Below are 27,773 nucleotides of genomic sequence, written 5' to 3' on the forward strand. Positions count from 1 at the left end.
TGGCGGAACCCAAACTGAGCATCGGTGAGCAGGTTATTGGTGAGTAAGTGCCGCTTGATAGCACTGTCGACGACACCTTCCATCACTTTGCTGATGATTGAGAGTAGACTGATGGGGCGGTAATTGGCCGGATTGGATTTGTCCTGCTTTTTGTGGACAGGACATACCTGGGCAATTTTCCACATTGTCGGGTGGATGCCAGTGTTGTAGCTGTACTGGAACAGCTTGGCTAGAGGCGCAGCTAGTTCTGGAGCACAAGTCTTCAGCACTACAGCTGGGATGTTGTCGGGGCCCATAGCCTTTGCTGTATCCAGTGCACTCAGCCGTTTCTTGATATCACGTGTAGTGAATCGAATTGGCCGAAGACTGGCTTCCGTGATGGTGGGGATATTGGGAGGAGGCTGAGATGGATTATCCACTTGGCACTTCTGGCTGAAGATGGTTGCAAACGCTTCAGCCTTGTCTTTTGCACTCACGTGCTGGACTCCGCCATCATTGAGAATGGGGATGTTTGCAGAGCCTCCTCCTCCCGTTAGTTGTTTAATTGTCCACCACCATTCACGACTGGATGTGGCAGGACTGCAGAGCTTTGATCTGATCCGTTGGTTGTGGAATCGCTTAGCTCTGTCTATAGCATATTGCTTCCGCTGTTTAGCATGCATGTAGTCCTGAGTTGTAGCTTCACCAGGTTGGCACCTCATTTTTTGGTACGCCTGGTGCTGCTCCTGGCATGCTCTTCTACACTCCTCATTGAACCAGGGTTGATCCCCTGGCTTGTTGGTAATGGTAGAGCGAGGAATATGCCGGGCCATGAGGTTACAGATTGTGCTGGAATACTATTCTGCTGCTGCTGATGGCCCACAGCGCCTCATGGATGCCCAATTTTGAGCTGCTAGATCTGTTCTGAATCTATCCCATTTAGCACGGTGGTAGTGCCACATAACACGTTGGATGGTGTCCTCAGTGCAAAGACGGGATTTCATCTCCACGAGGACTGTGCGGTGGTCACTCCTACCAATACTGTCATGGACAGATGCATTTGCGACAGGTGGATTGGTGAGGACGAGGTCAAGTAAGTTTTTCCCTCGTGTTGGTTCGCTCACCACCTGCCGCAGACCCAGTCTAGCAGCTATGTCCTTCAGGACTCGGCCAGCTCGGTCAGTAGTGGTGCTACCGAGCCACTCTTGGTGATGGACATTGAAGTCCCCCACCCAGAGTACATTTTGTGCCCTTGCTACCCTCAGTTCTTCCTCCAAGTGGTGTTCAACATGGAGGAGGACTGATTCATCAGCTGAGGGAGGACGGTAGGTGGTAATCAGCAGGAGGTTTCCTTGCCCATGTTTGACCTGATGCCATGAGATTTCATGGGGTCCAGAGTCAATGTTGAGGACTCCCAGGGCCACTCCCTCCTGACTGTATATCACTGTACCGCCACCTCTGGTGGGTCTGTCCTGCCGGTGGGACAGGACATACCCAGGGATGGTGATGGAAGAGTCTGGGACGTTGGCTGAAAGATATGATTCTGTGAGTATGGCTATGTCAGGCTGTTGCTTGACTAGTCTGTGGGACAGCTCTCCCAATTTTGGCACAAGTCCCCAGATGTTAGTAAGGAGGACCTTGCAGGGTCGACTGGGCTTGGTGTTTTTTTGCCGTTGTCGTGTCCGGTGCCTAGTGGTCCGATGCCGGGTGGTCCGTCCGGTTTTATTCTTATTCTGACTTTTCGTAGCGAGATTTTACAACTGAGTGGCTTGCTAGGCCATTTCAGAGGGCAATTAAGAATCAACCACATTGCTGTGGGTCTGGAGTCACATATAGGCCAGACCGGGTAAGGGCGGCAGGCTTCCTTCCCTAAAGGACATTAGTGAACCAGATGGGTTCAGAAGCAAGAGACTGATTTTCAACACACCCTGCCAAAGAGGGCTACAATATTCTATTTTTAGGTAGGTGCAGGTTTTGTAGAACACTGAAGTCACTTTCAGTGACCCTAGAGATGCAGCATGCTATTTAAAGTGAAGGAGTTTAAACATCTGTTGGGGACAAAAGACAATGTCAGTTTGCCACTAGAGTGACTGGGCCATCTAAAATCAAAGCATTCTTTTCATTTTAAATTACAGCTCATTGAGTGCTTGCCCTCTGGCCCCAAATGATCACAAAAATCAACAATTAAGAGCTATTATTATGGTCTCAATAAGATAACTCAAATTTATACTAAAGAAAACAAACTCAAGCCAGATTACCTCAAAACATGGTTTTGGTTTGGATTTTATTCTGTTTCCTTGTTGGCTATTTCTAAAGGGGCACTATTGTAATGAGTGTGTTTGGCAAACAGAACAAAGCACGATATAAATGTCTTTCAAACAAACATACACATTTCTTTTTTGAAGACAATAAATTATCCTCTGAAAAGAAATCAAAACAGGATGAATTCTTTGTAATGTTTAAGGAGCAAAAAATATTTCTGTCTCTGTTTAACAGATATGTAGTTTTTATTATAATCTGCCAATTATAGTTACACATCCCCTCAATCTCTCAGGAGAATGATTCAGGTTATACTGCTGTCTCACTTACAGCAGTATTGATGATTGAATTTCTGTTGTCCCTTTGATCTTCTGATGCTAGAGATTTGAGATCAAAGCATCAAACAGCAAGTGGATTTCAACCACTGATGGTGCTATTAATGAGATAATATGTAGAGTGGTTTATGCTGATGCAGTTACTTCAAGTCACTCACTTTCTTCAGTTATCATTGGAACAACTCAGTTTACATTTCCTGGTAACCATGGAAAGAATATTCTGGCCGCAGAAGAGCAGAGAACAGGACTCCACGTTTCAGTAATGTGTGTGGAACTCGGCCTTCCCAAACTTAACTAGCTTGGCTTGTTAATTTCACTGTAATTTTTAATCACTTTTTTTATATAAAAGGTATTTTACTTTGGAGTAGCCAGAAAAAATTACAAGTGAGGTGACATTGGTGTCATAATAATTTCCTTACAAGGAATTCAGTTTTTTAAAATGTTTAATTTGGAGTAGAATCCTTTTCCCTAAGTAACTGAGTTAAAAGCTCAAATGTGTTTAGGTTTTTTAGGGTAAAGCCAACAATCTTATTATGCTGTCCTTTGGAATTCCTACACAGTACGTGATTATTTGGAAGCCGATTATCACTGAAATATCACCAGCTGTCAGCCTGCAAATGGAACATACTTCAGTTCTTGTGCGATGGCAGCAATTTGTTCCACTCGGTCTTGGTGTGCAGCCAAGTCACTCTCAAATGCCTCATGCTTTCTCAGCAAAGCCCGTACTTCAGCCAACGAGGCAGATTCATAGTCTTTTTGCATCAACAAGTAATCTTTCCCTGGGGAAACAAAGAGCCTATATTAGACAGGTTAACTTTCTCCAAGTATTTTGAACTTATAATTCAAAATCAGGATGAAGGGATGGTTGATGGAGGCCAAATATTTCCTTAAAAAGAGTGAAATCAAGGCAGCGTTATTTTAATATGTGATTTATTGGGTTCTTTTATTAAAAAAGTTATTGGTGTTTTATCCGCTACTCACTATTAACAGATCATAAGTTCTTATAAGATTACATATACACAAACTGGTGTATCTCATGTGTCAATGATCACAGCTGAGCCACTGGTGGGGATAAGCGTGGGAGTGCAGTTGAGTTGGTTCAATACGCTTGTTTGAAAGTAGTGGGAAGGTTTAGTCGAGCTGGGGTGGGCTGGGTGTGGAGAAAGCCATGACAATCACAGAACTGCTGCTAATGAGGAGTAAAAGATCCCATGTCACTATGTCAAAGAAGAGCAGTGGAGTTCTCCCCGTGTCCTGGCCTCAATCAACATCATCTAGATTATCTGGTCATTTACCTCATTGCTGTTTGTGGGACCTTGCTGTGTGCAAATTGGCTGCCATGTTTCCCTACATTACAACAGTGACTACACTGCCAAAAGTACTTCATTGGCTGTAAAGTGCTTTGGGACATCCTGAGATCATGAAAGGAGCTGTATAAATGCAAGTCTTTCTTTACTGCAATGCTGGGGCAGGCAGATATGCACGGAGGCCTGGAAGCAGAGAGACTGTGGAGTGAGTGGAGCACAGGTATGCCACGGAATGGAGAGCAGTATGGCCTCATCGTCTGTTTTTTCAGGAATTGATTATCTGGAAATGACTGGTGACCATGTGACCATTTGTTTAGCATGGACCAATCAGCAACAACGCTGCTGGGATCCGACAGACATAAAACTTACTACGATGGAAATACACACACACAAGCTATATTTTGTTACACTAACCTTTCAGGTGGTTCCTTACCATGTGCCCACATTTCCTGAATCGTAGCTTTCTGACGGAATTTCTCAGCGAGGTGATCCAGACGCTCCAATCTCCTTATTTCATTCAGAAGCCATTCTTCATAGCCCTTTTCTACCTGCTCAAGACGCTGCCAAGCACCTGCAATATCCTGGATACAAAAGGGAAGAACTGAATCTTTTTAAATTTTCCTCTAGCAACTGTGATCACAAATGCAAATCCACTCCTAGGAATATGTTAAAACAACCCTGAACTGATCAACAGAACATGAGAGAAGCTCAAAGACTCTCTCCTCCCACTCCTCTCCTGGATCTTCCTTTCCTCCACATTAGAAAGCACTTGGCCTCTGCTCAGTATTTTAGTATTAAAACACTGACAGATATTTTAGTCCCTATCTTCTCAACTCTTATCTTTTTCACTTCAGTGTTGTTAACACTCACATTTTCATTAATGATTTTGCACTGTTTTAATCCATGTGATTCATACTGACTGAGAAATTGCCTCTCTCATAACTTGTCTTAATATGTATAAAACGTCAATAGTGCAAAATCAGAAAACTATTAATGAAATTGTGAGCTTTGGCAATGTTGGGTTAATGCAGAAAATACTGGCAGACACCCAGGAGAATGAAGAAAGAGACAAAGGGAGAGAAAGGGGAAGAGGGTGATAGATTGATTTAGTCTTCACCAGCCCTCAACCAAACTCAGCACTGCATTAATATCTGTAATTCACTTCCATTTGTTATTCTACATATATTAACAAGCAATTTACAGTACAAGAGTGTAGCTATTTAATTAGGATTTAACTATAGACCACTTATTGCATAGACTCCTGTATCATTTTTAGGTATGCTCCTTAAAGAAACAAGATTAAGAACGAAATCAAAAGCAAAATACTGTGGATGCTGGAAATCTGAAATAAGAACAGAAAATGCTGGAAACACTCAGGTCAGGCAGCATCTGTGGAGAAAGAAAGAGTTAACGTTTCAGGTCGATGTTCTTTCCTCACCCCCCCCCCCCCCACCCACCACCACCTTCCCAGGCTCTGTACTTGCTTAAAAACTGTTGAATCTGTACTTCTTCCAGTTCTGACAAAAGGTAATCGACCTGAAACGTTAATTGTTTCTCTCTCCACAAATGCTCCCTGACCTGCAGAGTGTTTCCAACATTTTCAAGATTAAGTACGATATTGTAATTTGTGGAATTTGATTTATATCCCATGAGAGGGCGGATTTGATTAAAAGATAAGGAAATATGAAGTCCATTGAAACCACAGAGCCTGCTCGTTCCAACAGACTATGTGCAATGTACATCCCCATGGTACCACCCAAGTTTTTTTTTTAAAAAAGAGATGGAGATTACCAGACTACCTTTTAGAAAACGAATTCTGTAGTTAAAGAATCCTCACTAACATTCTTTTGCTGTGCTCTCTCTACTAATCATTGATAATATCATGGGGATATTAATTGGGAGAATTTACTGTGATGGAGCTGAATTAATATCAGTGATGAAAACAGCATTACTTTGCCATCCACTGTGCAGTGCAGTCACACTAACTGTGAAGTTAGTTACCGACAGTTTCAGGCTCAATACTTTCACCAAGTCAGTACTTGTGATGATGACTAAGCTTGATTGTGAGTGTGTGCGGCTGGCAGCAAGGTATTATCTGGGGTGAGGACACGCTCAGGGAGTACCTGGAGAATCTGAAGAAATATTTCCCAGGAACAAAAATGATTTTTGTAGGTCTCCGGAAGAAGAGTGAGCATGAAGTCTTGATAGCTTACCTTAAATCTGCCACAGCCAAGTAATGTTCAGCTACAGCATCTGCTGCCTTTATTTATTGATGTGTAGATCTGTCTCCTGATTTGAGAACCTGAAAGTGGTGGCACTATGAATGTTGCAATTGAATTTTTAACTATCTGTGATGGGTTTTTTTTACCACGCGTGCCCTGTTCAAGGCATTCACTACCATCCTGTAACACGGTACTGTTAAGTTTTTAAACTTATAAATCACTGGTGACCCTTTCTATTAAGACAATAAAAGGGACTGTCAATCATCAAAAAAAAATCTCCTTATATGGCTCAGTGTCAAATTTGATTTGATAACACTGCTGTGAAGTGCCTTGGGTCATTTTACTACATTAACAGCGCTATATAAATGCAAGTTGGTGTTGTTATTGTTGGTATCAGCGATCAGTGAAAATCAGGTGGTTCCTATAATGGGGCAGCTTATCTACGAAGCCTGGGCGGTAAGTTGAAAATCTATCATGGGAATTTTAGTCAACTTACTGAAACTGAAAATCTACCATGGGAATTTTAGTCAACTTACTGAAACCATCTTGCCCTCAGAAGGCATGAACGCAGGCCTGTTGCTGATCCTCAGTTTGGTTTGCAGTGTGTTGAAGTTGATTTCTAATTGACATTTCTCATGGATTTTGGGAGGTTTGTGCAAACGACGGTAGTCTCGGAAATCCTCCAATTTCTGCTGCATAGCTTGCATTGTCTTTTCAGGGGTATGATTTTCCAGCCAGGGGATGGTCCTCTGAATCCATAGCAGCAGCTGGCAGGGACAGAAACTCAGTTTAAGAACTAGCGTTATCATGCACATTCAAGTGTTTCTGGCTAACCTCGTACCTTTGTCCCCATCACTCCCAACATCTATGGGTATATTTTCTCTGGTCACTAATGTATGAAGGGGGTTTCCTTGTTTCATACTCACAAAGACTCTTCTGCTCACAATAGCAACTGGAGGAAAATATACCTATAGATGTGTATGCAAGCAGGTAAAGCTAGTCAATAAATTGGAGAGAGGAGAAACGTTTTAAACCTAACAAACTGTCCCATCCCCACGAGGGACAATTTTTCTTTTCCTGTACTTCTCTGGTCTTCCGAGGTCATACAACACCTGCGGCTGAAGGGGGATGGGAGGGAGCTACGAGTCCCAGACTTCTGCTAATGTAGCTCTGACCAGCCACTAGGAACGTGCAGAACTTGGAGCCCGGGATAATTGTTTTGTATTTCTCTCCTCCACCTCTCCTGGCCTTGTTGCCTCCCAACAGAACTGCAGCTCAGATCAGCATCCAAGTTGTGGTAAGGGTCAAAGCTGCATCTTGCCTATTTCCCACAAGTGCAATTAAAGTTTTGATATAAACTTTAATATTTTGTCTCTGCAAAGGGTCAGCCTCAATTGCCAATACTTTCTTTTGAACTCTACTGAATAAAGTGGTAAAATGAAAAGGGGAAAAAAGGCAAAACTCATTTACATTTATCAGAACGTCTCTCAGTTTACCTCACTGGCCAGCTTCTCATAGTCTTCCATTGATTTTTCATTCTCCTGATTCACTGCTAGTATCTTACAAATCCTGTTGGCTGCCATCTCAGCCTATATTGAAAAATAAACCACACCTGAGAGAAAAATCTATGTGTGCACAAAACATAACAGCAAAATGTAATTGAAGCATGTTCTGAATCGTCTTCACGAGCAGAATTTGGCAGTGAGCAGCTCACTTGAATCAATGAGTATTCACTATGGGAAACAGCAAATCACCATCAGAATTCCAGAAGTGAAGCAAAACCTGCATTTATTGATCACACAAAAATATATTTGTTCCAAAGCTTCCATAGGTCAGATGTAATCAAAAAGATGTTAGTACCATGTTAGAATGAAAATAGCATAAACCGACACAAAACTGTTAACCAATAAGTGAAAAGTCCTGGCAATGCTAAATGTAATGCACTCTGCTATTAGCAAGAAAAATGTTTAGTATGGTGTGTGTATGTGCACGTGCATATACGTGTCATGCCAGTATGATTTATACTTTGATGTCTAACTTAATTAATGGCAAAGGTTGTTGTTCTAGGTCTGAAACTCTTTCTAACATACGCTTAGAACTTCCACTTGTTTTTGGCAGATCAGGTGTCCCTGGAGCAAAGGGGCCATAAGTTGGGGCACAACCTGCCTGACTGGTCTCCCACCCTTCTTTGCTGCACCGGCAACTTACAATTGGGGCGAGGGGGGGAAAAGGAGAGGGGATAACAGGCACCACTTCTGCCTGCCCTGCATCCTGACATCACTTTTGAGGAAAGTCTGACACAATCCTGGGTTCCCCAGAAATCCAGCCAGTTAAACCTCCTATATGGCCAGCCTTATTTTTGGTCTTCATTTCAGTCATCCCCCATTGTGCATCATTTTAGCCACTGGAAACTCCTAGAGCAGTTCTTTATCTCTCATCACCCCTCCCTTCCCCATCCCCTTTTCCCCATCCTCCTCTCTTCTCCCTGCCCCCAACCCAACTCACTCCATCCCCTCTCCCTCTTGTTAGGGGATTAGGAGCATTTTGTAAGTTAGAAATCCATTTTATACTAAGGCATAAAGTTAAAAGCCTGAAGAACTTTGATGACCATGGCAGAGGTCACAGACAGCCTGGCCTCAAGGTTAAATAAAACACTGAAAACATTTAATTCTGAACTTGCTCACAAATTCATATATGCTTAGAGACTAACTTACTTGTAGTGCAGCCACAATAGATACATTCTATGCTTTGCTTAAACCTAAACACCTGCTAGTCTTCAGGACCACTGACATCTGAAAGAAAGCCTTGGGTGATAGGTGTTTAGTAAGCCTGGAACTTCTTGATAAAGACTGGTGAGAACTGGTGCAATATGGATCAAGATCATGTGAAGTAATGATATAAAAATGGCAAAATTGTAATGAGATTAGAAGAAGATGAAACAGAAGAGACCTAGAAAGTTGAGCTCAACGACTGTAAGGTGTGATCTTCAAAAGCAAAGCATCTCTGTGTTCCGGGGTGTTGTCTATGAGTATGTTTATGTAACCCTTAATAAACTTGTAGGTGTTTGGCTCCACGTATAGAACCCTAATTTCTGATACATTAACATGGACTGCAGCCTCAGACTATCATTACAATATTACACTCCTCCCTCTCTCTCTCCCTCCTCCCATCTGTCCCTCCCCGTCTCGATTCAATTATCCCACCGCTCTCTAACCTTGACCTGAATACTCCACTTATTCTTCACGCTCCATGTCCAATGCCATAGGAGATTGTTTACTTTTCAAAAACTCGACAACATCAATACGTATTGAGTAAAAGCAGCCTTAGGAGTGTTAAACACAAAGGCAGAATACCAACTCTGGAGCCTCAAAATTGTGAGATTGTGCTCCCAGTGAGAAGTCTCACTCAACAGATGTGCAGATTGGAAAATTGGGCACAGAGATCAGCATAGGATGCAAGCTGCTCAGTTAAAAAGAATTCTTTTTGTCCAATGTTCTCCGCATTTCTTCCCTCCTTCTCAGAAGGTGCTAATTCACGCTGGCATATGGTTCCATGGCATCCAGTGTTCCAGTATTTCATCCAAGTTCTTCACTTATGAACTTAGACAACGAGTACTGTTAGGCAGACCAAGGAGGACTTCATAGCTGAGCTTGATCCTCGGCCACACACCATGAGGCCTCAGTTTTTGCCTCCCTAGTCCAAGTTCGTTGAGACCAATTATAGTGGTTATACTACTATCCTAACAGACATCAGTTAACTCAGCACAATTGGGGCTAACCTGGGACCTTCCTGGTCTATACAGTTCATTATACCATGGGGTCCAACTGCTCATTGAGCTATCATAGTCCCTCTATGGTGTTTGCTGTTGATCTGAATTCTTATCTTAGAATGCAGAAATCCTTTAAGCATTGTATTAAAATTATACATTTTGGCATGACTGCACTAAGGTGTCTGTCTACACCTATCCCTTATTTTACAAAGTATTGTATAGTTATAAAATACACACACTCGCACACACAAAAACAAGCACTTTGCAGGCACCAAATCATCACATGGAACACAACATTGTGAGTACCTGCTCTGCTCCAGCAAAAGCATGATAGAAACACGAAACATACGTCATAAGAGCCCTCTCGTCAGGCTTGGGTGTGTTCACAATATCTGGTGAGGAGGATAAAAAATAAAGTAGCAGGAGAAGGGAAAGCACAAGATCAGGGATGGAATAAACCAGGTGGAAATAAGTAATCCCCATTTGACCTTGGAAGAATTGCAGGGTTCCAGTTTTCTCCATTTTCTAATTTCAGCAAATGGTACTTCCCAACTGTCACTACTCATTCCTACTAGTTTGCTAAAATTAACCAACGGAGTCAACTGTAGCCTTCACTTCATTAGAGGCCTCTTAAGAGAAAAACTCCATGGTTGCATAAAGTGCTCCTTTCATTCAGAAATGTCTCCTTAGCTCCGCCTATTTAAGATGGAGATGAGGAGAAATTTCTTCTCAGAGGGTTGTGAACCTTTGGAATTCTTTGCCCCAAAGAGCGGTGGAGGCTAAGTCATTGAATATATTCAAGGCTGAGTTAGGCAAATTTTTGATCGGCAAGGGAGTCAAAGGATATGGGGAACAAGCGGGAAAGTGGAATTGAGGCCAGAATCAGATCAGCCATGATCTCAATGAATGGCGGAACAGGCTCGAAGGGCCAAATGGTCTACTCCTGTTCCTATCTTTTATGTTCTTATGAAGCTGATGTAGTAGAATGTACAGGGAATTCACTGGTGTGTGTATGCAAAAATATTAATGTTATCTGAATAGGCCCATCAACAGGGTGTCTATTAAGAGTCCTCTAATGTATATTAGATCAGAAGGAATTGGAGACTTCTTTGGAGATGGAGATCACTGTTTAGCACTGACAATTGCAGCAGCACCAGAAACTGAAAGAAAAAAAAACATAGATCAGTGCAGGTGGTAAAAGGGAAATACCTGAAGCCAGGAACTAAAATTATTGAAAAGAAAAGAACATGAGATTAAAAAATAAGAAACATAAAAAAATAACATGACCAATCCAGCAGAGGACACAACGGGAGATGTAGAAGCTGGAAATCAGTAGGTTGAAGGTTAAAGGTCTGGGGTAGCCCATAGGTTTTGACCTCACCTTCTGTGCACCTGAAAACTCATGGTAGTAACAGGAAACATAAGTCATAACAGCCCTTTCGTCAGGTCTTGCTGTATTTATAATATCTGTTTAAAAAGAAAATTGTTACTTTTTTACTAAATACCAAATCAGACTGGTAGATTGCAACTTATTTTGGACAAGAAAAACTTGGATAAATCAGTTACCGTCATTCATTTAATTTAAAGCGCGCACTGAGCAAAAGCAGATGATTCACATATACCTGGCTTGGGCATGGCTGTGCCAACTCTTGTTCACTGGGTAGGTTGTATACTCACCATTGAGGAGGAGGACATTTTATGGCAGGACAAGCTGTACTGGGATGCTGGTATTCGTTTCAGACTGTCTCAGATAAGTACAGCAGCTAAACAACAGGCAACCTCTCCAACGCACCATCCATATGATAGACATGTGATGAGTGCATAACATGGGGACCACAATCAGCTTTTGGACAGTGTATTAGGACAAGTGACTTATTGCTGCAAAGTGAAAAGTAAAAAATTTGGGCCCAATTTTGGAGGGGCCTGTAACAATCCCTTTTATTGGCCCATTTTTCAGCATAAAGGGGGTGGTAAGAATACGAAAATCGCCCCTCTATGGGTTTTCGGAGCCAGTGGTTTTTTTTCCAATCTTTCGTGTGTCGCTATGGATAGCTGCCAACATGTACTTCTCGCCAGAAAAAGAGGGAGAGAGAAAGGAAACAAATAGGAACATGGCAACTGGAGTAGGCTCCTCGAGCCTGCATCATGCAATTAGATCAAGGCTGATCTGTATCTTAACTCCATCTACCAGCCTTGATTCCATATCCCTTAATACACTTGCCTAACAAAATTCTATCAATCTCAGTTTTGAAATTTTCAACTGACCCAGTTTTTTGGGAAAGAGTTCCAGATTTCCACTACTCTGTGTGAGGAAGTGCTTTCTGACATTACCCCTGAACTGCCTAGCTTTAATTTTAAGGTTATGCCCCCTTGTTCTGGACTCTCCCACCAGAGGAATAGTTTATATTTAATCTTGCCTGTTTATTAGTGCGCAGATTTATTATTTCCTCCGCATCAAATGTCTTCTTTTAATGTCTTTTTATGTTCTATTATTTCATGAACACTGTAAAAATACATGTTCCCAGTTTCAAGAAAACAACAAAACATGGGGTTAACTTCAGGAAACTTTCACTCAAACTCTGTTCTTCCATTTCTGAAAGACGCTTATCTCCCTCAATGTACTTGTGCCTTTCCATAAACTCTATGGGATAAAAATTGGGCCTCATTTATATTATTTGGGTGAGCTGCCGGCGCCTGATGCACCTCTGCACCCATTTTAAAAAGAAGAACGTCGGGTCACTTACCTTGCCAGCAGCGGCCCTAAGGTAAGTTCCGGGAGGGGGCTTGGAAAGGCAACTGGGGGGTTGTGGGGGAGGGACAAGACCGATCACAAGTACTGTGGAGTCAGGGGAACAATATTTTTGGACATTATTTTAAAAAAGTACCTTTTGTTGATGGCCACTGCAGCCTAATCGACTGCTGAAGAATCCTAAGGAGCAGGCCCTGCATCTGCTCCACTCGTTGCTAACCAATTTCCCAGTGGGAAAACAGACACAACAAGGTCCAATTTCTACCCCATAGTATTTATATTTTTATTCCAATAGAGGTTACAATAGGAATTTCAGAACTTCAGTATTGAACTACACATTACCTTCTGCATCCAGCATCTTAGGAATATCCAGTTCTTTTTCTGCAACCTCCAAGGCAAGGTTCAGGTTGTAAACAGCATCATCCTACATTTAGAAGACAATGTTGTTACTCAGTAATATGGGCCTTGACAGCAAATTAAAATATCAACATTCAATCATCTACATCTCCAATCAATTTGACTACTTGAATGGCAAATAGACCAAAATTGTAATTGTAGCTGAGTGTAGCATTTACTAATCACTACAACCAATTTTGGTTAATATCCAATTAAGTAACTGCTGACATCAGAAACTATATGGACAGCCACAGCTTTCTTAAACTAGGCATGATGCCATTTTGTTGATAGACAAAGATGTTATTGAGGACAAGAAGTCCATGTCAAAAACATCTGATGTTGTGTACAGTTATATTTCCAAGATGTAAACCTGAATTATCGTTTCTGTACAATATTAAAGAAGAGGTTCAACAGAAATCAGTGGACCATGATTTCTTGCAGTATACAATAGGTACTTCCTGTCTTTAGTAACATTGCTTCTGAGTAGCAAGTCAGAAAAGCCTAGTTCGACTGCAAGGACGCACACCTGAAACATAGTGCAGAAATGAAGCATAATGGAGAATGAATGGCCTTTCGGCACACATGCAGCATTATCTGTACAGTCTTCTTACTAGCTGCTTCTGTCAGCAGTAGAATCAGTCTTATTCAGCCAAGAGTAAAATACATCAGTACAGAAACGCTAGGTGCAAGCAATGAAATACACTTTTTGGGTTTGCATTTGATCAAAAGTCTGATAATTTTAAGGATTCTCAATCATTTCTGAGCACTTATAATGGATCGGTAACCAAGTACTGCTGCTTGGGTAGAGCTCTGATATTTGTAATGGTCCAGTAATCCCAATATTGATACTGTACAGCCCTGAACCTTGTATTGATTTAGCGTCCCCAGCACTGATGTTGGTACAAGTCTGCTTCTTGTACTGTTCCTGTACTAACATCAGTGCTGGGGATACAAGTCTGGTTCTTGTACTGCTCCTGTATCCCCAGCACCGATGTTGGTACAGCATACCAAATATTAGCGGAAATCTGTACTGGTTGATCACTAGCCTCACAAATGCAAAATAGCAGACTTTGATTTTGTACGATAGTGTAAAACGGGTGATAGCGAATCGGCAGCCCAGCTTACATCTCTCCCGATTTTTATTTCCTTTGACTTCAATGCAAATTTAAAGCGGGAGATGTAAAAGGGACTGCCGATTTGCTAACACCTGTTTTACACTATCGTACAAAGTCAAAATCTACCCCAATAACTTTTCTTAACAGACTGCTTTTTCAACATGCGACAACATTAAAGCATTTTTTGCAATAAGCTTAAAGGCAGATGCATGTTAAATACCTCTTGCAGCATGTCATAATCAATCAGATCAGGTCTGTGTCTGTGAACAAGGGCATTAAATGCTCGTCTATTCTTCCAGCTACATGCATAGCCACACGCCAACCCAGTCACAATGGGGCAACAGGACATATCAGTAAGCATGCAGTGAGAGAAGAAAAAGGATAGTAACATGATGTTTGATATGAAAAATGAAAATGATTAAAGACAAACAACTGATGAGCAAGATAGTGTGGGAAAAAGACAGGACAGAAAAAGGGAGAAAAGTAATGTGTCAGCTGGACACATTTTTTTTTGTTAATTATAATATTGACAATGAACTTTCAAGTTACCTTCAATATGTAGCACAGAGGAATTGTCCAATATGTTATTCAAGAACAAACTAGAGCCGAAGATTTCTACTAGTCTTTGTGCACAAGCACCATTGTAACGACAGCAGGAATATTACCCCTGGTCAGTATGGGCCCAAAATACCATGGGGAGCCATTCCATTGGCGGAAGAGTGGTGGAGCAGAACCCCCGTCCATCCAACATGGTTGGCTGTAGATCCCATCCCAAATTGCAGGGACTGGGTTATTTGCAATGCAAGGGCGTTTCAGTATAACTATATTAACACTGTTGTTAATCCATAGTGACTATAAAAAAGTCTTCCATCCCCCACAAAGTTTGGGTAGATTCCCCGCAACAGATATACAAGTTCAATAAATGAGGACATGATTTCAGTGAGAAAAGCTGACCAAATTACCATTTAAAAAGGTTGTATAATCATGTGGGATTCTTTTATGAAGATTCAGTTCATGTTACAGCAAGTACCATGGTTGCTATTTCGGAAGTTCATACTACATCAAACACTGAGTTGTTGCACTTAGAACTTTCCTCCAGCAGTTTTTGGATATATTTTGGTCATTTTAGTTAACCTATATCAAATTTATTATGACATATAAAATCATATTACATTACTTTTCATAACAGAAATATTGTCACATACTTTCCCATTTATCAAAGGGGGTCAGTTATCGTGCAGGATTTCTCTTCAATGTAACAGAGTCGCAAAGTTTTTTTTTAAAAAGAGAGACAAGGAAAGAAGAAAGACTTGTATTTATGTAATGCCTTTCACAATGTCCTAAAGCGCTTTACAGACATTGAAGTACTTTTGAAGTGTAGTCACAGTTGTAATGTAGGAAACACGGCAGCCAATTTGTGCACAGCAAGGTCTCGCAAACAGCAATTAGATAAATGATCAGATAATCTGTTTTAGTGATGTTTGTTTGAGGAATAGATGTTGGCCAGGATACCAGGAGAACTCGCACGCTCTTGTTTGAAGAGTGCCATAGAACCTTTTATCTGAGAGGTTTAATATCTCATCCAAAAGAGCATCTCCAACAGTGCAACAATCCTTCAGTACTGCACTGGAGTATCAGCCTAGATTATGTGCTCAAGTCTCTGGCGTGGGACTTGAACCCACAACCATCTGACTCAAGGGCAAGGGCGCTACCGACTGAGCCAAGACATTCCTCAAGCCACTCCACTCCTTACCAATGAAGTATTGTGTTTCCCAATCACTGATTACATTCAATGAGCAGAGAGCAGCTTGGAATACACTGTTCTTCTGACAACATTTAGTTTTCTTGATATCCCTGCGTGGGTTCTGAGTAGACAGTGCTGGGAGGTACATGCACCAATGTCTGTGATAATTTGCTAGCACCTGGCAATTCTGAAGCAAAAGGGTGAGTTTTCAGAACATATTCTCAACACAGAGGTAAGTGCCTCCAAGTGCTAATTATAAAATTGTTACAGATTTTATATGGCATCTACAATCACAAAAATAACCACCAGCAAATGTTGGAAATCCAAAACAGAAACAAAAAGTGCTGGATATGCAGAAAAGGTCTCTTAGCATCTATAAAGAAAAAAGATAGGTTAATGTTTTGGATATAAACCTTTATCAGAACCAATAGAGGCTTATATCTAAAATTTTAACCTTTTTCTCTTCACAGATACTGTACATTTCTAGCATTTTTGGTTTTTGTATGCAAGTATAATTCAGTTCAAACTGAAAGATCCTTGAAGTAACTGCAGAAACGTTTTCCCCGTTACATCTGTGCGTTACACATGGACATCCGTGGCCAGCTGACGTAAACACTCTACCAACTGATCACAAAGGATATTGGCTGCAATCTGCAGCCTTAACATTACCAATTATGCAGGGAGATAGAAAGGGGCAGAATCACAAAAGACCAGGAACTAACTGTCAGCAGGAATATGAAATTGGAAAAATCTGTAGGAGTGGCAGTACTAATTGTTTTACTCCATGAGAGCAATAAATTCGTTGTCACACTGTAAGCAGTGATATCACTAATACCAGTGGATGTATGTTGTGGGGGGAGGGGAACATACATTTAAGCAAATGAATGCAATTTATAATCAAGCAAAAACACAAACATATTCAACACATATTCTCAAGAACCTTTGGAAATCAGGTTGTGCTGTACTATATGTAATTACTACACATAGTAATCAGAACTGTCCACCTTAGTTAATGCAGGCCACCTCCTCCATCAGAACCATGCAAAAAAGCAAGCAGCACATACTGCACATCAGCATGCTGTCAATCAGACAGATGACCTTTTGTAGCTTGGAGTAGTCAATAAGGTCAGGTCGATGTCTGTGGATGAGCGCGCAGAATGCAAGGCCATCTTTCCAGCTTTACCATGAGAGGAGTAAACAAGAATTTAAGCATAAATTATAGCACCATATTTCATTCAAAATATTCTTCTGCTAAAGTGAATTTCCTTGCCAAAGTAAATGAGCACCTAACACATGCATGTCAACATCTTAACATTTTTTTAAAAATCTGTAAATCTGATGACTCATCCTTCACAATGGTAGCTTGCTGCATCCTTATTAGCTCACTGAAATTACTATACGTTAGGAGGATTATCTTAACGATACACAGGTTTAAGATGCTATCAGTAATTTTTACAAAAATAAATTAAGTGGAGGTGATTCATTCTCGAAGTACACTTTTAAATATAAATAAAAATAATCAATTGCCATTATTTTTTGAAGTATGCAAACATTCTTTATATTCTTGTGAGTAAAAGAGATATAATTATACATAATCTCCAAATGGGAAGGTAAATAAGTATTAACAGAAAGATGGTTCCTTCTTTCTTTTTGTGGATGATTTTAGTTCACGTCAGCTCTCCATTTTGGGAGGGTCAGTACTGTCCTGCCCTTTTATTGGTTCTGACCTGTTTCACAGAGGCAATCCTTGGCATGCCAAAGTGGGAAAAAGAACTTTCAAAATGGGTGGAAAAAAACTAAAGGAGCACAATCCAATAAAAATCAATAATACCAGATCTCTTTTCAAATCTGTTAATGCACGCTAAGGTCAAGGGAGTCGGCTTAACTTATTTAAATGAGGTTTCCAGTGATTAGGATAATTATGTTCAACCAAACAATTTAAAAAGATGTGAATATTAACTCTCAATTATAAACCTATTTGCACAATAGTCTCCCTTCCATCCCCTCCGACAATTCATATTAACCTCCTTTCCCCCTTCAGTCCCTTTTCACTCTCATTCTCTAATTGTAAATATCCATTACTAAAAATAAGTAAGCAGCCTCTTCTCCTGGTCCAATGTCAGTGATCCTCCACAACTCAACTAGAAGATGATGTTCAAGGGAAAGGGCTGCAGTCATTCCTGATTTCTGCAGCTGGAGATGAATTGAGTATCAGGCTCAGAATAGATGAAACATCCCTATCATGAGACGATCGACATGCTAGACTCCACTGCACTTCGGCTTCAAACATAGGTGTGAGGCAAGTGCCCTCATTTCTCTGAAACTTTCAAAATGTAGTGTCATTCTGTATCACTATTTCTAAAACCTGAATACTTCAGTACGGACGGCATTATAATTTTATTGAACAAATCTTTGAACTGTCTATATTCTTTAATGAAAGTATTAAAAACGCAATCCGGTGGATCCAAGTATGGGCAGTCTGAGTGTGTTACTGTTCACTGAGTTCTTGAATTTTTCCTTTTGAAGCATCAGTTTGAACACCTCAGAATAAAAACACAGCTCAACTTGCCCCATCTAACTCTCCTCCTGTAGATTGTTATGTTTTGAGTGCATTGCCAAAGCTAAGTTACGAGCGAGGACGAGCAATGTCACAAACAATCTAGGTTTCATCTTAACAGCCTCAGCAAATTCTCGTGAACTGTGCTTGATTTTTAAAATTCCACGAATGTGCCTTTCAAAGCAACAAAATACAACTAATCTGATTGCACTGAGCTATCATTTCAGCAGTATTGTGGTAAAATAAATCCAAAATTAATGTATGCTGGGCCAGGCCTGTAGTCAGTGTTTGTGTTAGAAAAATTTACATTGAAAATAAAAGCAACCACGGGATAATGATTTCACCACCTCTGCATTCCTGGTGCATAGGAGAGCACACATTGTAAAACCGCACTCTCCCAGTCTATGGTAATGGACAGAACATCACAAGCTGGCAGTGCACAATTCTGCATGCGTGCGCACCACATTAATTATAACATGGATTTCTCTTAAGATTGGCGTCTATAGCTCCTCGACTTGCCTTGTATGGAAGTTCTGCACATTTACGTTCTTATAGGGAGCAGTCTTTCTCTGGCACCAGAGCAGTAGGCCTTCCTTAGCAGAAGTTTCTGTGAAGGAAAAGCGGTATTTCAAGTTTACAAACACAAAGGTGACACCACCAGAAAAAAAAAGGTTTCATTAGCTATGTTCAATCAACCAGGTATTACATGGTCAGAAAGGTGTTTGTGTCAAGAATTACATGACACTGGGCAAAGTCTTTCCTGTCATAAGTTTGACTTTTGATCAGAAAAAGATGGATGCCTGTGTCACAGTTTTCCTGATTTCAAATGCAACTCTATGTTATCGTTTACTTTCTTTTTACACTGGAGATGAAAGCCCAGCTGAGGTCATTTTCAAACTGGGTGTGATTCCCCAGTGAGATTTAAAATTTGTCATTAATGGCACTGCTGAAGTAGCTTGCAAACCAGTTGTGCAAACCTGGGCTGCTGTGGAGGTCAATGAGCACCAAAGTCAGTGGTTTCTACCTGTTTCTTCAACACCAGCCTCTAGCCACAGTGTAAATACAAGCAACACTGTGATTCAAAAGTCTGGATACTATTAATCTATATCTGTTGATGTTTGAATCACCACCACAGGACTCCCAGTAAACTTGAGGCTTTTGTTGTATGGGTTGCATTGGATTGAAAATAGAAGCTCATTTCACTTACCCTCCACAGATATGTCCTGAATAGCAAAACGGAGGATGATAGTCCAAATCATACCCAGAGTCATCTTCACATTCCCATCTACTATTTCTACAGTAGAAGAAATAAAAATGTAATAGTCATGAAAATAGTTGAGCAGATTGTTAGTGTGATATCCAATCTTCACAGAGATTTAATTCTATTAGAACAAAAACCTACATGCCAAAAAAAATGTCCTAATCAACAACTGTTAATTTTCACTCAGACTCTGGAAGTTCATCACAATTGTTAATAATTGAATTTGAATGTCATAACACATCAACTGTGGAACGTCTTGACTGTCAGTGTGTAACACCCCAGTCCTCAGAAGCAAAAATAAAAAAGGAACAAATGTGAAATAAAAATGCCTCTACTGCAAACTCAACAGGTCCAAACAATCCAGCAACGAGAAAGTCACATAGCTGGCCTGCACAAGAGAGCCGAGTGTTCTGTGTCCAGAAGGGTATAAGATGAGAAATTCGACTTGCACCCAAAATGAATGAGACGTTGGTGGAGCGATGGCTCTGATGCTAGTCCCAGCCAGCTTGAGGCCCGAACAAAATGTGGCTTTTGGCCTTATTTAGATGCCATTGGTGAGCTCCGGGTACCAAACGGTCAGTGAGGGCAGAAAATTAGCAGTCTCCTACGCTGAACCGGCCGGTAGATTGGGTCTGGGAGGGGATGAGATTTGATCCTGGGGTGGGCCCCTTTTTTTTTTTGGAACTGCTTCCAGCGGTCCCTTTTTTGATCACTCGGCCGCTGGGTTACTTTTGCAACACTTAAATCTTTTGGATCAAATTACCTTCAGCACCAATTGAAACAAGCTTTACTCCTTTGCTGGAAATGTAATCCAATGCTTTGTTTACATTTGCAATTTTATGGAAGCGCATCTTGCCCTTGTCCGGCTTTGGGAGCCGCTCACCTACAGAGATAAAGAAATGGGTAAAATGATTTTTTTTGTCCCGTGAGTGCATGATTCCTCTCTTTTTCCAGTTTATATCCTCCCCTCCCCCTCACAATTCCTTCAGCCCATTTTAATGTTTGAGAGTGAAACATAATACCTTAGGGCAGAAGATGAACGAAGGTCGTTTGTGGCAGAAGTCACTTGCCTAACACAAGAACATAAGAAATAGGAGCAGGAGTAGGCTATCTGACCCCTCAAGCATGCTCCGCCATTCAACAAGATCATGGCTGATCTTCTACCTTAATGCCATTTTCCTGCATTATCCCCATATCCCTTGATGCCTTTATTATCTAGAAATCTATCTATCTCTGTTTTGAATGAACTCAATGACTGAGCCTCCACAGCCCTCTGCAGTAGAGAATTCCAAAGATTCACCATCCTCTGAGTGAAGAAATTTCTCCTCAACTCAGTCCTAAATGGCCTACCCCTTATTCTGAGTCTGTGACTCCTGGTTCTAGACTCCCCCGCCAGGGGAAACATCCTCCATGCATCTACCCTGTCGAGCCCTGTAACAATTTTGTACGTTTCAACGAGATCACCTCTCGTTCTTCTAACTCTAGAGAATACAGGCCTGGTCTACTCAATCTCTCCTCATACGACAATTCAGCCATCCCAGGAATCAGTCTGGTGAACCTTCGTTGCATTCCCTCTAACCCTAACCCTTTCTTAGGGTAAGGAGACCAAAATTACACAGAATAATCCAGGTGGGGTCTCACCAAGGCCCTATATAATTGCAGTAAGACATCTTTACTCCTGTACTCAAATCCTCTTGTAATAAAGGCCAACATACCAATTGCCTTCCTAATTGCTTGCTGCACCTGCATGTTAGCTTTCAGTGACTCATGTACAAGGACACCCAAGGTCCCTTTGAACATCAACATTTCCCAATCTCTCACCATTTAAAAAATACTCTGCATTTCTGTTTTTCCTACCAAAGTAGATAACTTCACATTTTGCCACTTTATATTCTAGAATATATTCTAGACATTTCTTGGCTGCCAAGGCTTAGAAATACAACTTTAAAGAAACCTGGATCATACAAAATAGTAGTGGATTAAATCACTGAAAAACCACTCGTAATTTGGACATGCAAACAGAATGAATTGGCCCCATGGCCCTAAGCTCTAGAATTCCCTCCCCAAACCTCTCCACCTCTCTACTCCTTTAAGATGCTCCTTAAAACCTACCTCTTTGACCAAGCTTTTGGTCACCTGTCCTAGTATCTCTATGTGGCTGATAATGCTCCTGTGAAGCGCCTTGGGATGTTTCACTATGTTAAAGGCACTATATAAGTGCAAGTTGTTGTTGTTGAATGATGGCAGTTACGTGAAGAGTGTTATGTAGAAGGAACGGAACTGAGAGGAAGATCACAAAAATATGGTTGGACTATATTGAGAATACTACATACTTATTTTACAGAAGCAGCACACTTTACACCAGATAGAGAGGCGGACATAGTTTTAATTATCCATGAGTCGGCTACTGATCTTGTACCTAAAATCATGGGTTTCATGATCAACTTCTTTTTTTAAAAGCCTATCTAAAAATTTTACTGCCCCATTCTTTGGTTTCCTGGGACTATGCATCAGTCGCAGACAAGAAAAATCAGGAAACCTGCTACTTTCTACTAGCCACTAGGAAGCACAAAAAAATGAATTGGAGGCAACTCTTTCACACAAACTATCAAAGTCAACAACAGCCACTTACAACAACTGCTTGTATTTCTATGGTGTTGATTACATATAGAGAGACATCTTAAGTGTGCTGTGAAGTGTATTGGATACCAAGTGAAGGCCAGGCAGGTAGAGAGGGCAAAGAGAAGAGGATCAATAGGGAACAAAAATACAGTCAAAGAGGAGTGCCTTTAGGAAGCTTTTTGAAGTGAGAGAGGGAGATGACAAGGTGGACATGGAGAGAGGGAGATTCAGAGAGCGAGGCCAGCGTGGCTGAAGGAATGGTCACCAATGTTGAAGGAGAGTGTGACATCTCAAGTATTGGAGGACCGGAGGATGCACATAGCAATGTAGGGCTGGATCATGGAGTAGTGAGGGCTGAAGCTGTGAAGGAATTTGAGAATTTTAAAAGGGACATGGGCAGCCAGTGGAGCCTGGACACAGGCCACAGCATTCTGCACAACTTGTAGTTTATGAATGATAGAAGTGGGGAGGCCCATGAGGAGAGCACTGGAAATATTCAGCCACTAGATGATAAAAGTGTGCATTGAAGTTTTGGTGGTTGGGGAAGAGAAAGATAGGAGCTGAGGCAGATGAAGTTGCAGAGGTTAACAAAAATAGTCTTGCTGAAATTTCAGATAGGAGGTATGAAGCCCAATTCCAGAGTTCACTTATAGAGGTGAGGTGAGGTGAAAAAGCTATCCTTTGTTTGAGGATTAGTTTCCAGTGCTCCAGGTGCAGTCATATACACTTCTTAAAAAAGCAAAAGGTAGTCTTCAAAATTGTGCCCCAAGAGAACGCAATGGCTACACAGTACATGACCACCTATTGTATAAAATACCAAACAAACATTTACAACTTATATTATGAAAATGTCAGGGAGAAATATGAACAAGAACCTTACTCAATCAATTCAAAGAAGAGGTGCCAGCAAAAAAAAGTACAATGAAACAAACTGTGGCTACAAACCTAAACAGTCAATTCTGAAATAGAAATAACTGTACAACTTTTCCAAATGGGAAAGCAACAGTGAGACAATTATTGCTGACAACAACAAAAAGGAACTGAGCACTGCTTTAAGGGAAGAAATTTTTTACAGCATAGAGGGGCCATTTCTCCCCTCCCCTCCTCTCCTCTCCTCTCCTCTCCTCTCCTCTCCTCTCCTGAAGGCACTAAGTTATACTGTGGTCTGATCCCACAGGCAGCAGCAGCTTTTTAGACCTCACCCCAGGGGTCACTGTTCATATGTGAACCTAGACGGCAGGCTATTCAACTGTTTGGGGCATCAGAATCAAGCCAGATTCTATCCTCATCAGACACGCAGCAGGAGTCACTGGATAGCAATGAAGAATTGGAATCGTGGCTAATTATTCCCCTCCTTAACCTAGAGAAATTGAGGTCAAGTACAGCATCCCTGCTCCCTACTTGGCTGAGATCAATTAACTCATCACACACTAAGGATGAAACCTTCAACCTCTCTGGTCCATATCACGCAGGTGGTGTGAGCTCACTTTTAAATCGAGCCACATTACCAAGACTAACTGATCATTTGTCCCTTTGATAGAAAGAGCTTAGCTCAACTTACCTGAAATAACTTCCAAAAGAAGCATAAGTTTAAGTCCATTTCTGAAGTCATCTTCAATATTTTCGATTTGAGTACCAGCTTTCCGCAAATGTGAATTGCACCAGGCAGTAAAAGTCTGAAACGCAAAAATATCTATTACACTATGACTGGCTTTCTTTTTAAGTAACGGAGCGACTTGTTCCCAAGTTAGAAATTCTGGAAGCAAAGCTCTGACATTGGGTGTAATTTTCACTTTTAGCGACAGTGTATGTTAATTGTATCCATGTACTTTATATCAATTAGTGTTAATTGTATTCAGGTGGTGGGTATCAATTGGGGACTCTTGTATCCATTTACAGGAGGGAGCTTATCTTGGGGGTACACGATGTGTAAGGGAGAGCTCTATGAATAAAGGCTTGGAAGCAACTGAAGACCAGGCTCTAGTATTCTATCCTTCAACACTGGGCTATCCAATTTATAATAGTGTAAAATGCTATCAATGGCTCAATGGAAAGGAAAATTGGGTGAGGTCAGCAAATGTGAGGTGAAGTATTTTCATAAAAATAGAACAGCAGTAATTATACTGAATGGAAGTAGACTTGGTGATGTGGAAGAACAGAGGGAATTTGAAAGGCAGCACCTCAGGTTGGTAAGGCTGTTAAGAAAGCTAATGAAATTCTAGGTTTTCATATAAAAGTAGAATATAAAAGCCAAGAGGAGATGAGTCTATACAAGGCCTTAATAAAACTGCAGTTAGACTACTGTATGCAGTATTGGGCCCACACTATAGGAAGGATATTGAGGCTTCAGAGAGGGTGCAACGCAGACTCACCAGGATCCTGTCTGGTATGAGAAAATACAAACACAAAGGAAGATTTGAAAAATTGGGACTTTTTTTTTCCCCCCCCATGAGCACAACGTAGATTATAGGGAAATATAATAGAAGTGTTTAATAGAATGACAGAATGAGTCAGGGTAGATAGAAGCTGTTCCCAGCAGTTGAGGGGTCTAGAATGAAAGGCCATTGATACACGGTTAAATGTAAGAGATTTAAAACCGAGAGCAGGAGAAACATATTCACACAGAAAGTTGAGGATGTGAAATTCACTTCCAGGGTTAGTTATTGAGGCAGAAACTGTGTCATCATTCAAGATTAGATTGGATGGGTGGATGAAGGAAAGGGGGTTGAAGGCAAATGAGAACAAGGTGGGTAAATATGATTAGAATTATTTGCTTGTGTGGAGGGTTAATGCTGACAAAAATTGGTTGGGCCAAATGGCCTGTTTCCGGGTTGTAATTTCTATACATTTTTTTCCTAAAACAGTTGTAAATTTATGCTCTCTGTGGGGTACACAAACAGATCGGATACACCTGTACTAACAGTACCCATTTTCAGGACTCCTGAGCTTTCAATTTGCTCATTTGAGAGACTTTTATCTGTTAATTTCTCCCTTCTCAATTAAAGGCTCTTACTCCTACTAGGAAATGGTTCTATGGGTACTGGGCACTCTCCATTATATCATCCAAGTAATGTTGCCTCCAACTTAATTTCATTCTGGTTATTTCCATGCTACTTTACACAGCCTCACACACTATGAAAGAATGGTTCCTAAAGAAGACTTCCCCCCCATTGTTTGGTTACTCTGATTGTTGCATTGTGTTCCATTCTCTCAGATGCTGCCACAACAATGTTGTAACATAGATCAGCTGTGGACTGAAGGTTATTTATCTTAATCTAGTGGATCCTAAAAATTTGACAATGAAAGGATGGGACAGGGTAGATAGAAGCAGACTGTTTTCAGCAGTTGAGGGGTGAAGAATGAAGGACCATAGATATAAGATTAAATGCAAGAAATTTAGAAGAGAGGGCAGGAGAAACTTCTTTGCACAGAGTTGTGAACCTGTGAAATTCTCTTCCAGGGTTAATCTTTGAGGCAGCAACTATGTCAGCATTCAAGATTAGATTGGACAGGTGGATGAAGGGAAAGTGGTTGAAGGGAAATGGGAACATGGTGGGTAAATGTAAGGACTGTGTCAATAATTCCTGGCTTTTCTCTTCCCACACAGCATCACTTTTCCACATTTTCTTTTCACACAACTTTTAGGATCTTACTTAATAACAACAGTCTGCAATGTTTTACTTACTATTGTATAAAAGGGGTGTTTAGGCTGTAACAGCAGCAAGTATAGTACTTGGAACGTAATAATTTTTATATAGAGCACTGGAGCACCATCATAGAATACAGAAATGGTCAGACATTGGTTTGACCATGCACACCTGAAGGTTAGGGATAGGGTTACCACACTGCAGTGCCAATTCCAAAATCTGTGCTCTGTTTGAGCTTGGCTCCCTGCTGGGAGTGGATCAGTGAATTTATCCTACAGAATGCTCACAGCATTTTCATTTTGTTCTTTATATGTGTAAAAGTAATTGGATAGGACAATGGAGTGCTTTATTTTGGTGCACTTAAATAATTAATATCAACAATGCTACGAACTTTCCATATACAGCATAAATGCTTGGTGTATTATACATGTTTTGTCAAAGTTTTACGGAAAAGAATATAAAACATGTTTTAGAGCTCTCAAACGTACAGAAAATCAGACCCTATATTGGAAAATAAATACCAAAAGATGTGATCAGTCATACTTCGACAATTTCACATGCTAACAGAATAGATTTAAGGATCGAAGAACTGTTGGAAATTTACAAAGTTTATTACTGTTTCCTTGCTAATTTTCTCTTTCCTCACTGAAGACTGCAAAAAACACTGTTGAGTCCATTTTATGCACCACTCATAGATTGATCGATCATCAGAATGATTTTTGGGCAGAGAAGTGTATTTTCTCTTCGATTTTGCCTCCTAAATCCCCGTGTACACACATTCTCCACCAAGAGGACGAGCTGCAGATTGTATGCCAAAATATTTCTCTGCTTATGGTCGCCAAGTAGCAAGTGGGTCCAGAGCTATCCATGCCACTAGACCACCATTTTAGTCCTTGATTACAAATCTGGATGTATCAGAGATTGGGAAATTCAATGCCTAATTGGTATTGAGTATTCCAGTCCTGCAATAAAAACGATGTTGAGCTCCATAAAAAGATATGGGGCTCAATTTTAGGGGGCAATTGCGGGTGCATTGGGGGGTGGGGGGGGGGGCTCCGAAAATCGTGGCAATCCCATTAGGGTTCGGAAGCCAACTAAAATCCGCCGACTTCCACGTTTCCCATGGATCCACCTATGTGCGCGCGGGTGACCCAAAAATGGAAGTCCCACTGGCAATTAAAGCCGGCGGGATGACAGTTAAAGAGCCAAATGTACCTCAAGGAGAAAGCCTCCGAAAGCTTATGATTTTCAAATAAAACTGTTGGACTATAACCTGGTGTTGTAAGATTCCTTACATTTGTCCACCCCAGTCCATCACCGGCATCTCCACATCAATCCAAATATTAGTCATGCTATATATTGACTCAATAAATTTGGTGTTTTATAGTAATGGATGAACTGCTGTCATGTTACAGCTGTCACAGGATCGCAGTAAACATTAGAAATTATGCTCTAGAAGTCAGACTACCCATGAGCAACAAAACATTTTTTTAATAAAACAGCCAGCTCATATTCTTTTCAACTTTATATGTCTCCTAAACTTACACCATTGCTTCTTGAGGTTATCTGCTGGAATATTAAAATGTAAATCCAAACATTAAAATATAGTTATACTGAAAATCATCTATCAGTAGATTGGATTAACCAATTAAGCACACATTTACATAGAATTTACAGCACAGAAACAGGCCATTCGGCCCAACTGGTCTGTGCTGGTGTTTTTATGCTCCACACAAGCCTCCTCCCACCCTGCTTCATCTAACCCTATCAGCATATCCTTCTATTATAACGGTCACAAATTTGAAGAGGAG

At 40.9% G+C, this 27,773-nt stretch overlaps 1 protein-coding gene across 2 annotated transcripts in view; it reads right to left on the reverse strand.

The window, feature by feature from the left end:
* LOC137324441 (alpha-actinin-2) overlaps positions 1-27,773 on the reverse strand; it is an 81,598-nt gene that overhangs the window by 20,559 nt on the left and 33,266 nt on the right. For both annotated transcript variants that reach the window (XM_067988717.1, XM_067988718.1), the window contains exons 2-12: positions 23,877-23,991; positions 20,457-20,576; positions 19,640-19,726; positions 18,952-19,039; positions 16,974-17,052; positions 12,963-13,044; positions 10,178-10,263; positions 7,599-7,691; positions 6,639-6,869; positions 4,314-4,461; positions 3,202-3,352 (exon numbers count right to left, since the gene is read on the reverse strand). In XM_067988717.1, coding sequence (XP_067844818.1) covers positions 3,202-3,352; positions 4,314-4,461; positions 6,639-6,869; positions 7,599-7,691; positions 10,178-10,263; positions 12,963-13,044; positions 16,974-17,052; positions 18,952-19,039; positions 19,640-19,726; positions 20,457-20,576; positions 23,877-23,991 — 1,280 coding nt within the window. The remainder of the gene's footprint in view (positions 1-3,201; positions 3,353-4,313; positions 4,462-6,638; positions 6,870-7,598; positions 7,692-10,177; positions 10,264-12,962; positions 13,045-16,973; positions 17,053-18,951; positions 19,040-19,639; positions 19,727-20,456; positions 20,577-23,876; positions 23,992-27,773) is intronic.

The sequence above is a fragment of the Heptranchias perlo genome, chromosome 8 (genome assembly GCF_035084215.1).
Source record: "Heptranchias perlo isolate sHepPer1 chromosome 8, sHepPer1.hap1, whole genome shotgun sequence".
NCBI classification, from domain to species: domain Eukaryota; kingdom Metazoa; phylum Chordata; class Chondrichthyes; order Hexanchiformes; family Hexanchidae; genus Heptranchias; species Heptranchias perlo.